Here is a 16137-nt window from a genome sequence, read left to right on the forward strand (position 1 = left end):
TTTCCTGTTTTCTTTTTTTCTAGAACCCTTTGTGTATGTTCAGTCTGCTTTGTACCATATTGGCCCGAATATAAGATGGTGTTTTTTGCATTGAAATAAGACAAGACTTTGAGAAAGTGGGGGTCGTCTTATATTCGGGGTCTAGACGTTATACCCATTCACGACGCTAGATGGAGCCAGATATCATTGAAGCAAATGCTGAACTTGACTTCCCAGGCCAAAGTGAACCCCTGTCACGAAGCGATAACAGGAGAAACGCAAAGACAGTCTGGAGAAAAGTGGGTCGAAAATCAGCCAGGTTAACCGGCAGCTGAGAAGTTAGGATGTAATTTACATTTCAAAAACCAGAAGCCATTCATTTACGAATGTGATTGCACGTTAGTTTACATATTTAGATGGTCAGATATTAAGATTTGAATGACACAAAATAACATGCTTTTTCTCTCAAATATATTGTTATAATCATTTGTTTCAGATATGCTGTAATTATTTTCTGTATAAAAATTAATTTGGTGTTCAAAAAGTATTTTGTCAAACTTGAGTTTTGAAAAAGACGGGGTCGTCTTATAATCAGGGCCGTCTTATATTCGGGCCAATACAGTAATTCCTCACATTACTGTACTTTCCTTTCGTTGCCCTGCACTGAATGGATCTAGCGACACCTTCCTTCGAAGGAGATACACTGCAAAAGTAGAAAATACTCAGGTTTAAGTGTCACTAATTATCACCGTGGTTGTCGTTGGCTGCGGTGCAAATGCCTTACATCATGCTAAGAGATGAATGTTCTTTGTCTTTAGATACATATTTTAAAAAAACAACGACACGGAATTCAAGTTCTTTTCTTATGACAAGAAAGTAATGGCATCCCCCCCCCCCCCCCCCCCCCGATAGGACTGCATATTCCGTTCCTTTTCTGAGTTTGACTTATTTCTGTCCATCCCAGTTCCTGGTCCCCCTGCAGGTGTGAAGGCTGCTGCCTCCAGCAGCTCTGTGGTGTTTGTTTCCTGGATGCCGCCTCTCAAACTCAACGGCATCATTAGGAAGTACATCGTCTTCTGCTCAAACCTGCATCCGATGGTAATAGTGTTTGTGTGCCACAGGATTACCTTTTTTCTTTTCTTTAGACTCATATCGCAACGCTGTGTGACAAGGATGTCGGAATACGGTGCCCCCCGCCCACAGTGATACAGTAATCTCTTCTCCTCTCCAATTTGCAGGTGATGAGTGAGTTTGAGGCCTCTCCCGACGTCTATTTCTACAGGATCACAAATTTGGCTCGGAACAGGCAGTACAGCATCTGGGTGGTGGCTGTGACTGCCGCCGGTCATGGCAACAACAGTGAGAAGATCACAGTGGAGCCTTTGCCTAAAGGTGCAGTAGGCCGAGGAGAAGTAGTCTGCCCTTGTATCATTCTCTCATCAGTTTGTTTCACTGCTTGTGTGTTATATTTAGCTCCAGCCAGAATTTTAACCTTTAATGGTACGGTGACCACTCCTTGGATGAAGGACATTGTTCTGCCGTGCAAATATGTTGGGGACCCTTCTCCCACGATTAAGTGGCTCAAAGGAAAGTAAGTTAGACGTCAAGAATTGTCGCACCAAAAAACTACATCGGCGGTTGCCTTTTTAGCTTGCGGCGTCCCACATCTTGTTATCGTACGATGAGTACCCCCTCACTCATCCATGTTGGTGATTCTCCCAAAAAAGGACCGCAGCACAACTTTTTCATTCATTCATCTTCCGAACCGCTTGATCCTCACTAGGGTCGCGGGGGGTGCTGGAGCCTATCCCAGCTGTCTCCGGGCAGTAGGCGGGGGACACCCTGAATCGGTTGCCAGCCAATCACAGGGCACACAGAGACGAACAACCAGCCACGCTCAGACTCACACCTAGGGACAATTTAGAGTGTTCAATCAGCCTGCCACGCATGTTTTTGGAATGTGGCAGGAAACCGGAGCACCCGGAGAAAACCCACGCAGGCCCGGGGAGAACATGCAAACTCCCACACAGGGAGGCTGGAGCTGAAATCGAACCCGGTACCTCTGCACTGTGAAGCCGACGTGCTAACCACTGGAGGCCCACCGCAGCACAACTGATTTATTAAATGAATTTAATTTGGATTTGTTTCCTTTGTTCGAACATTTCACTCTTACGTATTGTCTTCTTTTTAACTCAAATTAAACTTGAAATGAATTAATTTGCCTTGAAAGTAAATAAGTAGGGTGGCATGGTGATCGACTGGTTAGCACGTCTGCCTCACAGTGCAGATGCCGTGGGTTCGGCCTCCCTGTGTGGAGTTTTCATGTTCTCTCCCCGTGCTGGGTTTTCTCCGGGTACTCCGGTTTTCCTCCCATATTCCAAAAACATGCATATCAGGTTAATGGAAGATTAAAAATGGTGTGTCCTGCAATTGGCTGGCAACCAGTTAAGGGTGTACCCTGCCTACTACCCGAAGACGGCTGGGATAGGCTCCAGCACACCCGCGACTCTCATATGGAACACCGTAACAACCTTATTCCCAAATAGAATTATCATAAAGGGTACATTCGTTTTTCACACATTTCCAATGTAATGTGGCAGCGCGCTTTGCTTTGGCTTGTAATGTGTACACTCGATATTCTCCACTTTATTATTCTGCAGCACCAACGGGACACCCGCGCCTGTCCTGGTGGACGGCCGACGGAGCGTCCACACCAACGGTAGCTTCATCATCCGCACAGTCAAAGCTGAGGATTCCGGCAATTACAGCTGTGTGGCCAGCAACAACTGGGGCTCAGATGAGATCACGCTTAACCTGCAGGTTCAAGGCAAGACTTTTACAAGAATGATTGACTCGAAACAAACAAAATGAATGCCCATATTAGTTGCAACGCAAGTATATCTAAATGTTACATCGCGCAAGTGTTTTTATCCTTCCATCCGCAGTGCCTCCTGATCAGCCACGCCTCACAGTGACCAAGACCACCACAACTTCCATCACGTTGTCATGGATACCAGGAGACAATGGCGGAAGCTCCATCAGAGGTGAGACATTCTGACATATTCATCTACATCCTCCGATGCAGATTCAGCAAGCACCTGAACCTTAAAACCTTATCCAGAGTCTCTGCAGATCCTTCAAAAGTCTGACACAAAATATGCCCCCAGTTGTGCTTTCAAATATCACTTTATCCTTCCATTTACTGTTCAAAAATGTCTTGAAGTACTTCAATGACAAGACTGCATTGTTCTATCGGGTTGGAATTTGTTTGCAATCGCTACAAATGTTTGACTTTTTTTCCCTGAAAATACAACTAACCGCAGCCAGGGTAAAATAACGGATCAGCAGAAACTCGTGAAACACTGAAACACAAATCAAATCCCACTCGTTGGGGAGTCTTTTGGCGAGGAAATGCATCTTTAGAAGACCAATATGATCATGATCTCCAAAACGTGATGTTGTTCGCAGAACGAGAAAGATTTTTCAGAACCTATTCTGTCATCTTTTCATCGGCAGGATACATCCTGCAGTACTCGGAGGACAACAGCGAGCAGTGGGGCAGTTTTCCCATCAGTCCCAGCGAGCGTTTGTACCGTCTGGAGAATTTAAAGTGCGGCACCTGGTATAAATTCACCTTGACGGCCCAGAACGCTGTTGGGCCTGGTCGAATTAGTGAGATCATTGAAGCTAAAACACACGGGAAAGGTATGATGGATGAATTGGTGGATGGATGTTATGAATGGTCCCAGGCTGAGCTTCTGCGCGTCCGTGTGTCTGATCTTCAGAACCGCAGTTTGCCAAAGAACACGAACTCTTCGCCAGCATCAACTCTTCCCGCGCCAGACTTAATCTGGTTGGCTGGAACAACGGCGGCTGTCCGATCACCTCCTTCATACTGGAGTACAAAGCTGTGGACTCGGCCACCTGGACCACAGCTCAGCGCACGTCGCTGACCAAGAGCTACATCCTGTACGACCTGCAGGAAGCCACCTGGTACGACTTGCAAATGAAGGTCATCAACAGCGCCGGCTCGGCGGAAAAGAAGCTCACCTTTGCCACTCTGAGCGCGGATGGAAGTGAGTTGGAAATTTGGACCGATTTATTTCCGAGCATGTCTGCCCTTCATTAAATCACCGTTGCGTTTGCGAGCCGACACTCGGGGAGCTCCACAACTTTTGTCGTCTGCATCTCAAGCAGCCAGAACATCATTTCGCTTCATCCATGGGGAGTAAGAATACAACTCTTCATATTTAATTGTAGTTGGCAAAGCGAGAGCTTTATTGTGCGACGACAGAGTGTGCCATTCACGCTGAAAGGCTGCTTTTAAGGCGGACAGGCGGGAGGCGATGAGAGCGTTGAGGAGTTTTAAGTAGCCTGTCAGGATGGCGGATGTGTGTGTGGATGCGCTTTCCTCTGTGTGTGGGCAAACACGATGAGCTTGTCAGTTTGGCAGCTCAATAAAAGCAAACATTCAACACGAGCCTCACGCGGATCATGGCAACATTTCTTCTCAAACTTGAGCAATCGTAAAAAACGCCGGATCCTTCGCAGATGCATTAAATGCTGTCTGCAGAGAAAATTCATTCATTCATTCATTCATTTTCCGAGCCGCTTGATCCTCACTAGGGTCGCGGGGGGTGCTGGAGCCTATCCCAGCCGTCTCCGGGCAGTAGGCGGGGGACACCCTGAATCGGTTGCCAGCCAATCGCAGGGCACACAGAGACGAACAACCATTCGCACACACACTCACACCTAGGGACAATTTAGAGTGTTCAATCAGCCTGCCATGCATGTTTTTGGAATGTGGGAGGAAACCGGAGCACCCGGAAAAAACCCACGCAGGCCCGGGGAGAACATGCAAACTCCACACAGGGAGGCCGGAGCTGGAATCGAACCCGCTACCTCTGCACTGTGAAGCCGACGTGCTAACCACTGGACTACCAGGCCGCCCGCAGAGAAAATTGAAATTGAAATTTACATTTCAAATGTGATTCAATTCACGGTCCAAGCAGGGTTCTTTTTGCAGTCTACACAATTGTATTGGACTTTTTCTTAAATAGTTCCAAAGATCTACAATTCCATATGACCCGAAAGTGGACAGTCTTATTTTCATTCATCTTCCGAACCGCTTGATCCTCACTAGGGTCGCGGGGGGTGCTGGAGCCTATCCCAGCTGTCTCCGGGCAGTAGACGGGGGACACCCTGAATCGGTTGCCAGCCAATCACAGGGCACACAGAGACGAACAACCATCCACGCTCACACTCACACCTAGGGACAATTTAGAGTGTTCAATCAGCCTGCCACGCATGTTTTTGGAATGTGGGAGGAAACCGGAGCACCCGGAGAAAACCCACGCAGGCCCGGGGAGAACATGCAAACTCCACACAGGGAGGCCGGAGATGGAATCGAACCCGGTACTTCTGCACTGTGAAGCCGACGTGCTAACCACTGGACTACCGGGCCGCCATCAGTCTTATTTTCCTCAAATTGAAAAAACAAAACAAATAGACCTCATTTTTAATACAATGATTTGGTGTATGGCATAATTCCCCACAAAAAAAGCTAAATCTGTTTCTTTCAAGGTACCATTCCTCCCCTGCTGAAAACAGGCGATCCCATCTCGGACAACATGTCGGGCAGCGGAGGTCTGAAGATGGTGGTGACCATCACGTCTATCCTGGTGGTGGCCGCCCTGGTGTTCATCATGCTTATGGTGCTAAAGCGGAGACGCAGGGAACAGAGGCTCAAAAGACTCCGAGGTTGGCCTGTGGATTGAAATGATTTTTTTTGTCAGTAACGAGAACAGGCCTTTCCGTCTTCCGTGTGTCTGTCCGATGTGTTCGCGGTAAAACATGAACCTGTACTCATGTGCAATAGTCTTTCACTATTTACAGTATGCATGTGAGAAAGAGTGTGTACCTCTTTGGAGTTTTTTTCTGAATAAATATTTTGACATGAATACAAACCTCATTTAAGATCCCAACTTTGATGGAATCATCAAATTTGCATTGGAGGCGAACATGACATCGGATTAAAACAAAACAGGATCTCCCCCAACAACTTTCCACTGCTCGTTATCATTTTTGACAGCTTTATATTGTTTGTAACTCAAATTTCATTGTTGACTCTGCAGATGCCAAAAGCCTGGCAGAAATGCTCATGAGGTGAGTACTTTGCATCCCAATCTATGCCTTGTACAATGCAAGGCAACAGAAAAAAAAAGAAAAAACCCAACAAATCATGCCCCCACCCTTCCCATTAACGTGCACAGTAAGAACACGCGGACGCCAGAAAACGTGAACAAGCAGCAACAGACGCTAAGAATGCACATCGATATTCCGAGAGCGCAGCTGCTCATCGAAGAGAGGGACACCATGGAGACAATCGGTAAGACCTCGAATATGAACGAAAAGAAATACAAATTGCCCGCACGTTCTCATATCGGCCATCTTTCATTTGACCCGGCAGATGACCGATCCACAGTGTTGCTGACCGATAACGACTTTGGCGACACAAACAAGCAGAAGTCGTCCACGGTGACGCATACGGTCCACTACCAGTCTCTCTCCCAGTCCACTGGACCACTGGTGGACGTGTCCGATGCCAGGCCCGGAACCAGTGAGTCCCACCATTGTTAGTGCCCATTTCTATTACCTCTTTCCTAAATATTCCATCTTGTTGTTGTACTTATTGCTGCGATCATTTTCATGAATGAAGCCATTTCGTATGCTTTTCGCAACTGCAGCACAAAGCGAGCCGCGGATAATTGGTCATTTCTTTCCTCGCATATTTCCCTCGTCGGCAAAGTTCACCTTTGTGATTTACTGCAAACTCGTCACTTTGTCAATGAGGTGACTTCCAGCTGTGATGATGATGATGGTGTTTGTGCTCCAACGACGCGGAACAAATGAAGAGTAGTGGTGCCTTTACTTCCCCTTGACACGTTCACACCTCGTTTATGCATAATTGTGCGGTCCCTCGATGTGATACTGTATGCACTTAAATATTGTGTATAATGTATAAAAATAGATACATATATTGTTCTACTCTATGTGTGAGACTCTTGAAGGCTTACTTTTCGAGACGGCGTCAAAGCACTGTTAGCGCCAATAATAGTGTGTCGAAAGAGCCTCGGCCAAGGGCAGAGTGTTCCAAATCAGCACTCTTGTTACTGTGCGGTCAATGCCGCCGCTTGACCTCATTTGAAACGGAATTTAATGCCCTAAACGAAAATAAATGCACGATGCTAAAACTGTTATGCGCACCCTTCCCAAATTACAATGCAGGGGCGGCGGGGGGTTGCTGAAAGTACAAAATCATTTTTTTATTTTACACAGTGTACACGCACAGTGTACACTACTTCCTTAATAAAACATGTAATGTAACAAATGCAACTCTACTGGGTTAGTTTTAAAAAAAAATGTGACGTTGAGCAGAGTGAGCAGGGAGGGTGTCCGAATAATAGGTGCCATTGCCAGTAATACATTTATTTATACATATATTTATACTAGCTGGTTCGCCGCCCTCCGGGCGTCTCATCAGCGAGTTCCTGCGGAAGGCTGGTAAGGTGGGCCTTCGGCCCACAAAAGTGTTGTTGCTTGGTTCAACTTTTTGTACATCTTCATTGCTTATCGCGAAAATAAAGAGATGTTTAGCTCTACTAAATAACTAACAATTTTATTGCAATGCTTGTGGGTAGACAACATTTTTTCGCTAAGATGCCCGCGCGATCGTAGTGAGCCACTGCCTGAGCGGCGCAGTGGTGGCGCAGTGGCGGCGCGCAGTGGCGGCGCGCAGTGGCGGCGCGCAGTGGCGGCGCGCAGTGGCGGCGCGCAGCGGCGCGGTGAAGTAGGTACGTCGCGCTATATATATATAGATGCTCTGCAACTTTTCTCCACTATTCAAAGATACAAATAAAGCATTTGTGAAAAGATAAGATAAGATAAGATAAAATAGGATAGGATAGGATAGGATAGGACAGGACAGGACAGGACAGGACAGGATAGGATATGATATCCTTTATTTGTCCCACACTGGGGAAATTTACATCCTCCAGCAGCAAGAATGTGGGTAGAAAGAAGAAAGAAGAAAAAACTTGAAAAAAATGATCTTCAAAGCACTGTGGTGAATACAAAGAATTTAATTTTAGAGGCAAAAATTGTTTTGTCCACTTTGTGCTCTGTGGCGGATTTATGAAAACGTCAAATGAACGATCCTCAAGTAATTGTTTGAAAAATGTTCACTTTACGACAGTTTGTTCTTTTTTTTTGGAGACGGGATTTGGCTGCTGTTAAGTGAGATAGACGGACGGCCGTTGGCCCGCCCAAAAACTCGGAAAACTCCTCTACCTCAGCCCGGGACAGAAAGAGACTGGAGCGACTGGTCAGGAAGGCCAGTTCTGTCCTGGGTTGCTCCCTTGACACTCTGGAGGAGGTGGGCAACAGAAGGATGCTAACTAAGCTAAAAGCTATGATGGCCAGTCCCTCCCACCCCCTCCAGCCCGCCCTGACAGCACTTGGTAGCTCCTTCAGCCAGAGACTGTTACACCCGCGCTGCAAGGAGCAGAGATACCGACGCTCGTTCCTACCGACTGCTGTCAGGCTGATAAATAAAAAATAACAATCATAATAATAATAGTAATTAAATGATGTGAAGGAAAATTGTAAATAGTACTGCGATTTATCCATTTTGTGTTCATATTGCATTTAATTGAAAGATGTTTGTTGTTTTTTTTTTTCTCTTTCTCCTTTCTTCTTTCTACATACATTCTTGCTGCTGGAGGCTGTAAATTTCCCCAGTGTGGGACGAATAAAGGATATCTTATCTTAACTATTTGCCCTTTTCACCCTTCCATTTTTTTTTTCTGTATGCGGCCCTCAAACCAAAACGTTTGGACACCCCTGCTTTAAACTGTACCACACTCTCCCCAATAAACAAACAACTCCTCAGTAGGCTTTCACATTAATCTCGGTTGTATTTCCTCCTATGAAATCATTTTCACATATATATTACTCTTTACGCAATCAGGCACTCTGTCACCACTTCATGAAGCCTCATTCACTCATTGGGCTCAAACTGGCCGGCAAACTGAGCACTACTACGAACGTATTACTCCACGAATGAGTGTAATTAATCCCACTTTTTCCCCTCCTCGTTACGGAAAGACACATTTGTCGCTTTCTCTACCCCATAAGATCCCACCGCCAGACGCACTGCCAAAGCGGGTCCTGCCGCCGCACGCAGCCGATACGCCAGCCAGTGGACCCTCAACAGGCCGCATCCCACCAGCTCTTCACACACGCTAACTACCGATTGGCGACTCCCCACGCCACGCGCGACCGGATCTGTGGACAAGGAGAGCGACAGCTACAGTGTCAGCCCGTCACAGGACACAGGTGGGGTCACCAATAAATGCGCTGACAATATGAAGAACAGAATTCAATCGATAGTCTCGTATGCTTTGGGGGGTGTCGTCGGGCTTAATACGCAACTTGCCGTGCTCAGATCGAGCGCGAAGCAGCATGGTGTCGACCGAGAGCGCCTCCTCCACCTACGAGGAGCTGGCCAGAGCCTACGAGCACGCCAAGATGGAGGAGCAGCTCCGCCACGCAAAGTTCACCATCACCGAGTGCTTCATTTCCGACACCTCCTCCGAGCAGATGATGGCAGGGACCAACGACTACACCGACAGCCTGACCTCCAGCACGCCATCTGAGTCGGGCATCTGTCGTTTCACCGCCTCGCCACCCAAGCCTCAGGATGTCAGCCGCGTTATGAATATGGCCGTGCCCAAAGCGCATAGACCCGGTAAGGATGTCGTTGCGTCGATGCTTAGAGGACATCAGTTGCGCTCGGTTTCTGTCAGGGTGCCAGAGTCACTGCCGGTTCGCCTCACTGATGAGTCACTGATGGGGGGTCAGCCTGGGTTCAATTCTCACTCAGTGATGGTGTGGATACCATCAGGGTTGAGCAACACTTGCAAAAACACTAATGTCTTGTTTGGTTGTGTAGCGTGTGCTGTGTAGACAACATCCAGTGAATGATGAACGTGACAGTGTAGCGGACACATTTTTATCTCGGGCACTGTATTTGTCAGGTACAGTTACCGGTAACGGCGGCCCGGTAGTCCAGTGGTTAGCACGTCGGCTTCACAGTGCAGAGGTACCGGGTTCGATTCCAGCTCCGGCCTCCCTGTGTGGAGTTTGCATGTTCTCGCCGGGCCTGCGTGGGTTTTCTCCGGGTGCTCCGGTTTCCTCCCACATTCCAAAAATATGCGTGGCAGGCTGATTGAACACTCTAAATTGTCCCTAGGTGTGAGTGTGAGTGCGAATGGTTGTTCGTCTCTGTGTGCCCTGCGATTGGCTGGCAACCGATTCAGGGTGTCCCCCGCCTACTGCCCGGAGACAGCTGGGATAGGCTCCAGCACCCCCCGCGACCCTAGTGAGGATCAAGCGGCTCGGAAGATGAATGAATGAATTTTCACTGGGTTGCTTTTTTTTCATCAATCGGATAGAGATTCACAGCGGGTGAAGATTGGTATAAGTTTAGAATCACAGTTAAGTTGAATCACAATGCCTTAAGGGTCCGAGGGTCCCGTGTCACAGTGCAAACCTTGACGATAATGAGATTTCCAACTGTCGGCGCGGTGCAGAGGAATTCTACGATTGGATGTCAGAACTCAACCTGCTCGGAGCGCGCACTTACGGCGGAGGGAACAATGGAGAAGGAAAAGAACGTAAGGGCGGCAGGGGTCTCCTCAATGTCATCATGAGCCCAATTTGTAAAAGTTACCCTCGGCATGAAACCTCAGCGGTTTGACAGTAAAATAGATTGTGTGGCTTGTCTTTGTCAGAAAAAGGGATTATTTCAGGAGGATTGATTGATTAGATTTTTTTTTTTAACTCTAATGCAATTCAAACATTTTTAATTTCTTTTTTTAAAAGTTAAAACTGAATACGTTGGTGAAGGAGACTAAAAAATTGTTTTTTTAATCACATTTGGAATACTCAACTTGCATCCCACACTTTTGACATTTGTCAACGGAAAATGTTTGCATGTGTCCTGTCATTGGAGGAATAGGAGAAGCACTTAACTAAACGTTAGGTAGGGGAGACCTTTTGTGCCGGGGTCTGATTGGTTGATTCAGTCGTCTTCAACTGTCTTCTCTGTCCATTTATTTGCTGTTGCCACTCAGGAGGAGAGCTGGTGCACTTGCCGCCTTACCTACGCATGGACTTCCTTTTGAACCGCGGCGTGCCCCGAGGCGGCGGGGCGAGCGGCGCAGGCGGAGGAGGAGCGGGTCCCGGAGTGGGTGGAGGTTCTGCCGGCGCTACGGGAGAAACGAGAGGAGCTGCAGGAGGCGGAGCCATGGGCCAGACCTGCCTGGAGCCCCAGAGGAGCCGTACCCTGAAGAGGCCCCCTCCGATGGAGCCCACCCCCATGGAAGTGCCCTCACCCAGGGAGGTGCAACAGTGGCAGTCGGGAACGGCGTCCACACTCCCGCACAGGGATGTCCGGGAACGGGGAGAGGCGAGGGGTGAGGTCCGAGCGGAGGTCCCGCCCACTGGGGATCTGGCCCAAGCACAGGCTGCCAAGCTCAGCACCTCCCAGGAGTCCCTGCTGGACTCCAGAGGACACCTGAAACAAAGCAACAACCCCTATGCCAAGTCGTACACTCTGGTATAACACTGGGGTGACTCTGCAGACGCACTGCTGGACGACGGGCACACCAAGGATGGTTTTCCACAACACACTTTGTTGTATATAGAGCCGTATCTGACATGTGTCTGATGGTGACGCTTTTCTTTCTTTCCTTCTTTCTTTCTCGCTCTCTTTCTTTCTCTCGCTGAGCCTGTCTCTTTTGCTCTCATTTTCTTTCCTCTCGTGCTCTTCTGTGTTGCTTTGACACTTTTCGCTCACCTCTTTGGGATCTCACAGCTTTTATTTTCTACTCGATTATTCTTTCACTCTAAAAGTGACGACGCGAGAGGACTGACAAAGTGATTTATTTAATTATTGAGATGGAGGGAAAAAAAATGCTATTGAATTTATATCAAGGAGAATTAGAGTCATAATTTTGATTACTTACATAATTATTACATAATTATACTATAAAAATAAGAACATATAAAAAAATAATAATAATCAAGTGTCATTGAGGAAGCTCACAAAGTACTCTGAAGGTGAACAATGCTTTCATAATTTATTTTCATGATTAAAGTACGTTTGATGATCGGCCGACGAGGAGGTTTTCAGCACTCTGAAGAGCCAAGAGAGACGAAAGACGCCATTGTCGATCAATCGTAATGTTTATCAACTTCTCTCGGCGACTGCATGGCAGGAAACCACAAGAAAGGCATTTTCTTTTTGTTTGTGTGTCACAATTTAAAAAAAAAATACAATGTGAATATATATAAAGAGATCACTTTTATTTGTGGGTATTATGGGGAAAATGATTTGGTTAATAAAGTCCTTAGTCATGTTTGCACACATCTGTTTTGGAGTCCGTGGCTTGAACTCAGCGTTACAGATTTTTTTTTTCTTATCCTCATCTGTTTGGACGTCCTTTTCCTTAAATCTTTTATAAGAGACATAGCAAATTGGCATTAATCAACTCTTTTTTTGTCTATATATGTTATGTATGGGATGATCAAATCTTATAGATTAAGAATTGCCTTTTTCAAGTTTCAAAAGCTGACCTTCAATCAAATGGTCAAGTCAGTTTGAGGTCATGTGATAAGCAAATAACACAGCCAAATAACTAGAAAGGCAGTATAAAGTAAAACAAAACAAAAAAATATTTCATATGCTGTGTATAAGTAATAATAATAATAATAATAATAATCTCCTAATCAAAGCAACCACAACAGGACTGAACACACGGATGCACCACTCCGACTGTAGATTGAAATAAATTAATGACATTGACAACATACAAAATACAGTGTCCTCCAGAATTATTAACCTGGACTATTGCGAAAAATGCAAATGTCTCTTTATTTCTAATCATTTATTGCAGAAGCATCCTGAAAATTGCAGAATTAAGCTCCTCCCATGGCCATCTCAGTCCCCAGACATCAAAGCTCTGTCTTTAAGTGCATATCATATCAAAATGTAAATTATTCATCCTGAAAGTAAATTTGAGGATTTTACAAAAGGGAGTACTCCACATGAATCACCTCAAATAGAAGTGTACAGTCTTGTACAAAACAATAAGAATTTTTCGAAAGATTCTTGCTTATTTCCTTGCCTTGGTCAACAGAGGGCGCTATGACGTCACGTGTTTTTATTTTTTTTAATGGCTCACTGAGCAGAGTTTGCAGACTTTTCAGCAGGCGCAGAGAGTCTGAGACTTTGTGCAGCAACATTTGTGTAACAGGATGAAGCGAGACGTCATCAAGGCTGCATCACCTCTGTAGGGTCGCTGGTCATCAGCTGTCCCTGAACATTACTTTTGTTCAAGGGACACGTGGAGCTGCCAAAAGCCATTTGCAGGCTTATTACTGCTTGTCGCCTCGATATAGCACCACAATGATTCAGTTACCTCACTGCCACCTCAGCTTTTACTTTTGTGTGCAATAATCTGTCTGGTATATTTTTACCTCACTGCAGTTTGGCTGAGGGCCCGGTAGTCGACTGGTCGGCGTGTCGGCCTCACAGTGAGGTGGTCCAGGGTTCGATCCCGGCTTCGGCCTTCCTGTGTGGTGTTTGCATGTTCTCCCCGGGCCTGTGTGGGTTTTCTCCGGGTACTCCGGTTTCCTCCCACATTCCAAAAACATGCATGGGAGGTTAATGGAACACTCTAAATTGTCCCTAGGTGGCAGTGTGAGCACTGATGGTTGTTCGTCTCCGTGTGCCCTGCGATTGGCTGGCAACCGGTTCAGGGTGTCCCCCGCTGACTGCCCGATGACTGCTGGGATAGACTCCTGCAGCCGACTCGTCCCTTGTGAGGATAAGCAGATCGGAAAATGAATGAATGAATGAATTATTTTAAGACAAGGCATTATCTAATCTCACAAACCCAAATAGAGCTTTTGGTAAATGCTAAATTGTCCCACCCAATTTTCAAAATAGAGCTTATTTTGTGGGTTTGTAAGGAATAATTAAAGTTATTATTATATAATCTTCCCACTGAATGAGTGCAAGTCAGTTTTAAGTGTGAGAACGGGTGTGTGTGTGCGCGCGCTTGTCCTACTTCAAGAATGCAAATGTGATGAATTTATCAGTCTTGGGGAGTTATTTTTGTTTTTGTCTATACTGAGAAGTTCCAAGACTCGCCACTGTCAGGGACTTCAGAATAACAACTCTGTTATGCAAGCGACAAATGAATAGACTTTTGGAAGCACAACACCGAGAGACAGCTCGCGTCTGCGCAAAAGAGTAAATCCATTTTGAGAGTTTTCACAGTAAGAGGATGATAATGTGAACTCATTGACTAATTCCATCTTTTCAAGCACACGCAAGCAGGCGGTGAATTATTTCACGCCGCATACTCTTTTTAGTCATTTAATTTCACCAAACTGTTGTAGCATGTGACAAGCCACTAATGACTCATGTAAATGTAATGACTGAAAGTAAGTCGATGTCAGTGACGTGATTCAAGATGAGCGCATACAAAACTGTACACTTCCATGTCTAACCATGTGCGGCACAATCAGGAAAATGACTTTTTTTTAAAGCCTACGTAGATGATTAAATATGAATTCTATCCGCGTGGTGTGAAATTGATTCCAGCTGCATCAAGACATTAGCAAAATTGAATTTCCATACATGTCGCGTTTATCTCTGCACTCTGATCAGGCAACCTTCATTTGATAAGCTCCACATCCACATTCAATGTCTCAAAAGGAAATCACCCCATTCGCAATCACCACCCTCCAATGTTTTCTGGCTAAGCAGAACAGAAGGCCTGCTATGAATTTTGCAGTTTCATCCTCAGCGCAAACGCCCCACATCGGATTGCATATATCAACATGTAATTAGGCCCGCAATCCGAAAGCCCCGCCGGTTTACTCAGTATGCATGAAAGCTTCAAACTATTACAACTGCACGTTGTGATGAAAGATGTACGCATTCAAATTCCAGGATGAAAAGTTCACACTTCCACTCAAGTTTATATTTGCAAGATAATTTTATCAGAGGAAATTTTTAGCTGACAATTTTCGGCAAAAAATGCCTTTCTATACTTGGTCGGTTTTTTTTTCGGCTAAAAACACCTTACTATACATGGTTGTTTTTTTCGGCTAAAAATTTTGTCCAAAAACGGCTCACTATACTTGGTCGTTTTTTTCGGCTAAAAACGCCTTACTATACATGGTCGTTTTTTTTCGGCTAAAAACGCCTTACTATACATGGTCGTTTTATTCGGCGAAAAACGCCTTACTATACATGGTCGTTTTTTTCGGCTAAAAACGCCTTACTATACATGGTCGTTTTTTTTTCGGCTAAAAACGCCTTACTATACATGGTCGTTTTTATCGGCTAAAAACGCCTTACTATACATGGTCGTTTTTTTTTCGGCGAAAAACGCCTTACTATACATGGTCGGTTTTTTTTGGCTAAAAACGCCTTACTATACATGGTCTTGTTTTTTTCGGCGAAAAACGCCTTACTATACATGGTCGTTTTTTTTCGGCGAAAAACGCCTTACTATACATGGTCGTTTTTTTCGGCTAAAAACGCCTTACTATACATGGTCGTTTTTTTTTCGGCGAAAAACGCCTTACTATACATGGTCGTTTTTTTCGGCTAAAAACGCCTTACTATACATGGTCGTTTTTTTTCGGCGAAAAACGCCTTACTATACATGGTCTTTTTTTTCGGCGAAAAACGCCTTACTATACATGGTCGTTTTTTTCGGCTAAAAACGCCTTACTATACATGGTCGTTTTTTTTTCTGCGAAAAACGCCTTACTATACCTGGTCGTTTTTTTTTGGGCTAAAAACGCCTTACTTTACATGGTCGTTTTTTTCGGCTAAAAATTTAGTCCCAAAACGCCTCACTATACATGGTCGTTTTTTTCGGCTAAAAACGCCTTACTATACATGGTTGTTTTTTTTCGGCTAAAAATTTCGTCCAAAAACGCCTTACTATACATGGTGGGTTTTTTCGTCCAAAAAGGCCTTATGATACATTTTCGGTTTTTTTCGGCTAAGAA

General features: G+C 45.5%; 2 protein-coding genes across 9 annotated transcripts in view; one reads left to right on the forward strand and one right to left on the reverse strand.

Moving 5' to 3' along the window:
* Positions 1-12469, forward strand: part of dscamb (Down syndrome cell adhesion molecule b) — an 82203-nt gene extending 69734 nt beyond the window's left edge. For 2 of the 5 annotated variants that reach the window (XM_052078339.1, XM_052078343.1), the window contains 14 exons: positions 944-1083; positions 1218-1371; positions 1453-1570; positions 2640-2806; positions 2925-3023; positions 3496-3684; positions 3765-4055; positions 5563-5739; positions 6114-6144; positions 6252-6367; positions 6449-6613; positions 9175-9375; positions 9485-9787; positions 11175-12469. In XM_052078339.1, coding sequence (XP_051934299.1) covers positions 944-1083; positions 1218-1371; positions 1453-1570; positions 2640-2806; positions 2925-3023; positions 3496-3684; positions 3765-4055; positions 5563-5739; positions 6114-6144; positions 6252-6367; positions 6449-6613; positions 9175-9375; positions 9485-9787; positions 11175-11665 — 2642 coding nt within the window. In that variant the 3' untranslated portion in view covers positions 11666-12469. The remainder of the gene's footprint in view (positions 1-943; positions 1084-1217; positions 1372-1452; positions 1571-2639; positions 2807-2924; positions 3024-3495; positions 3685-3764; positions 4056-5562; positions 5740-6113; positions 6145-6251; positions 6368-6448; positions 6614-9174; positions 9376-9484; positions 9788-11174) is intronic. The other 3 variants (XM_052078341.1, XM_052078340.1, XM_052078342.1) reach the window with 3 other exon arrangements.
* Positions 1-16137, reverse strand: part of sh3bgr (SH3 domain binding glutamate-rich protein) — a 192267-nt gene that overhangs the window by 118038 nt on the left and 58092 nt on the right. The window lies entirely within an intron of this gene.

This window comes from Hippocampus zosterae, chromosome 10 (assembly GCF_025434085.1).
Source record: "Hippocampus zosterae strain Florida chromosome 10, ASM2543408v3, whole genome shotgun sequence".
NCBI lineage: Eukaryota > Metazoa > Chordata > Actinopteri > Syngnathiformes > Syngnathidae > Hippocampus > Hippocampus zosterae.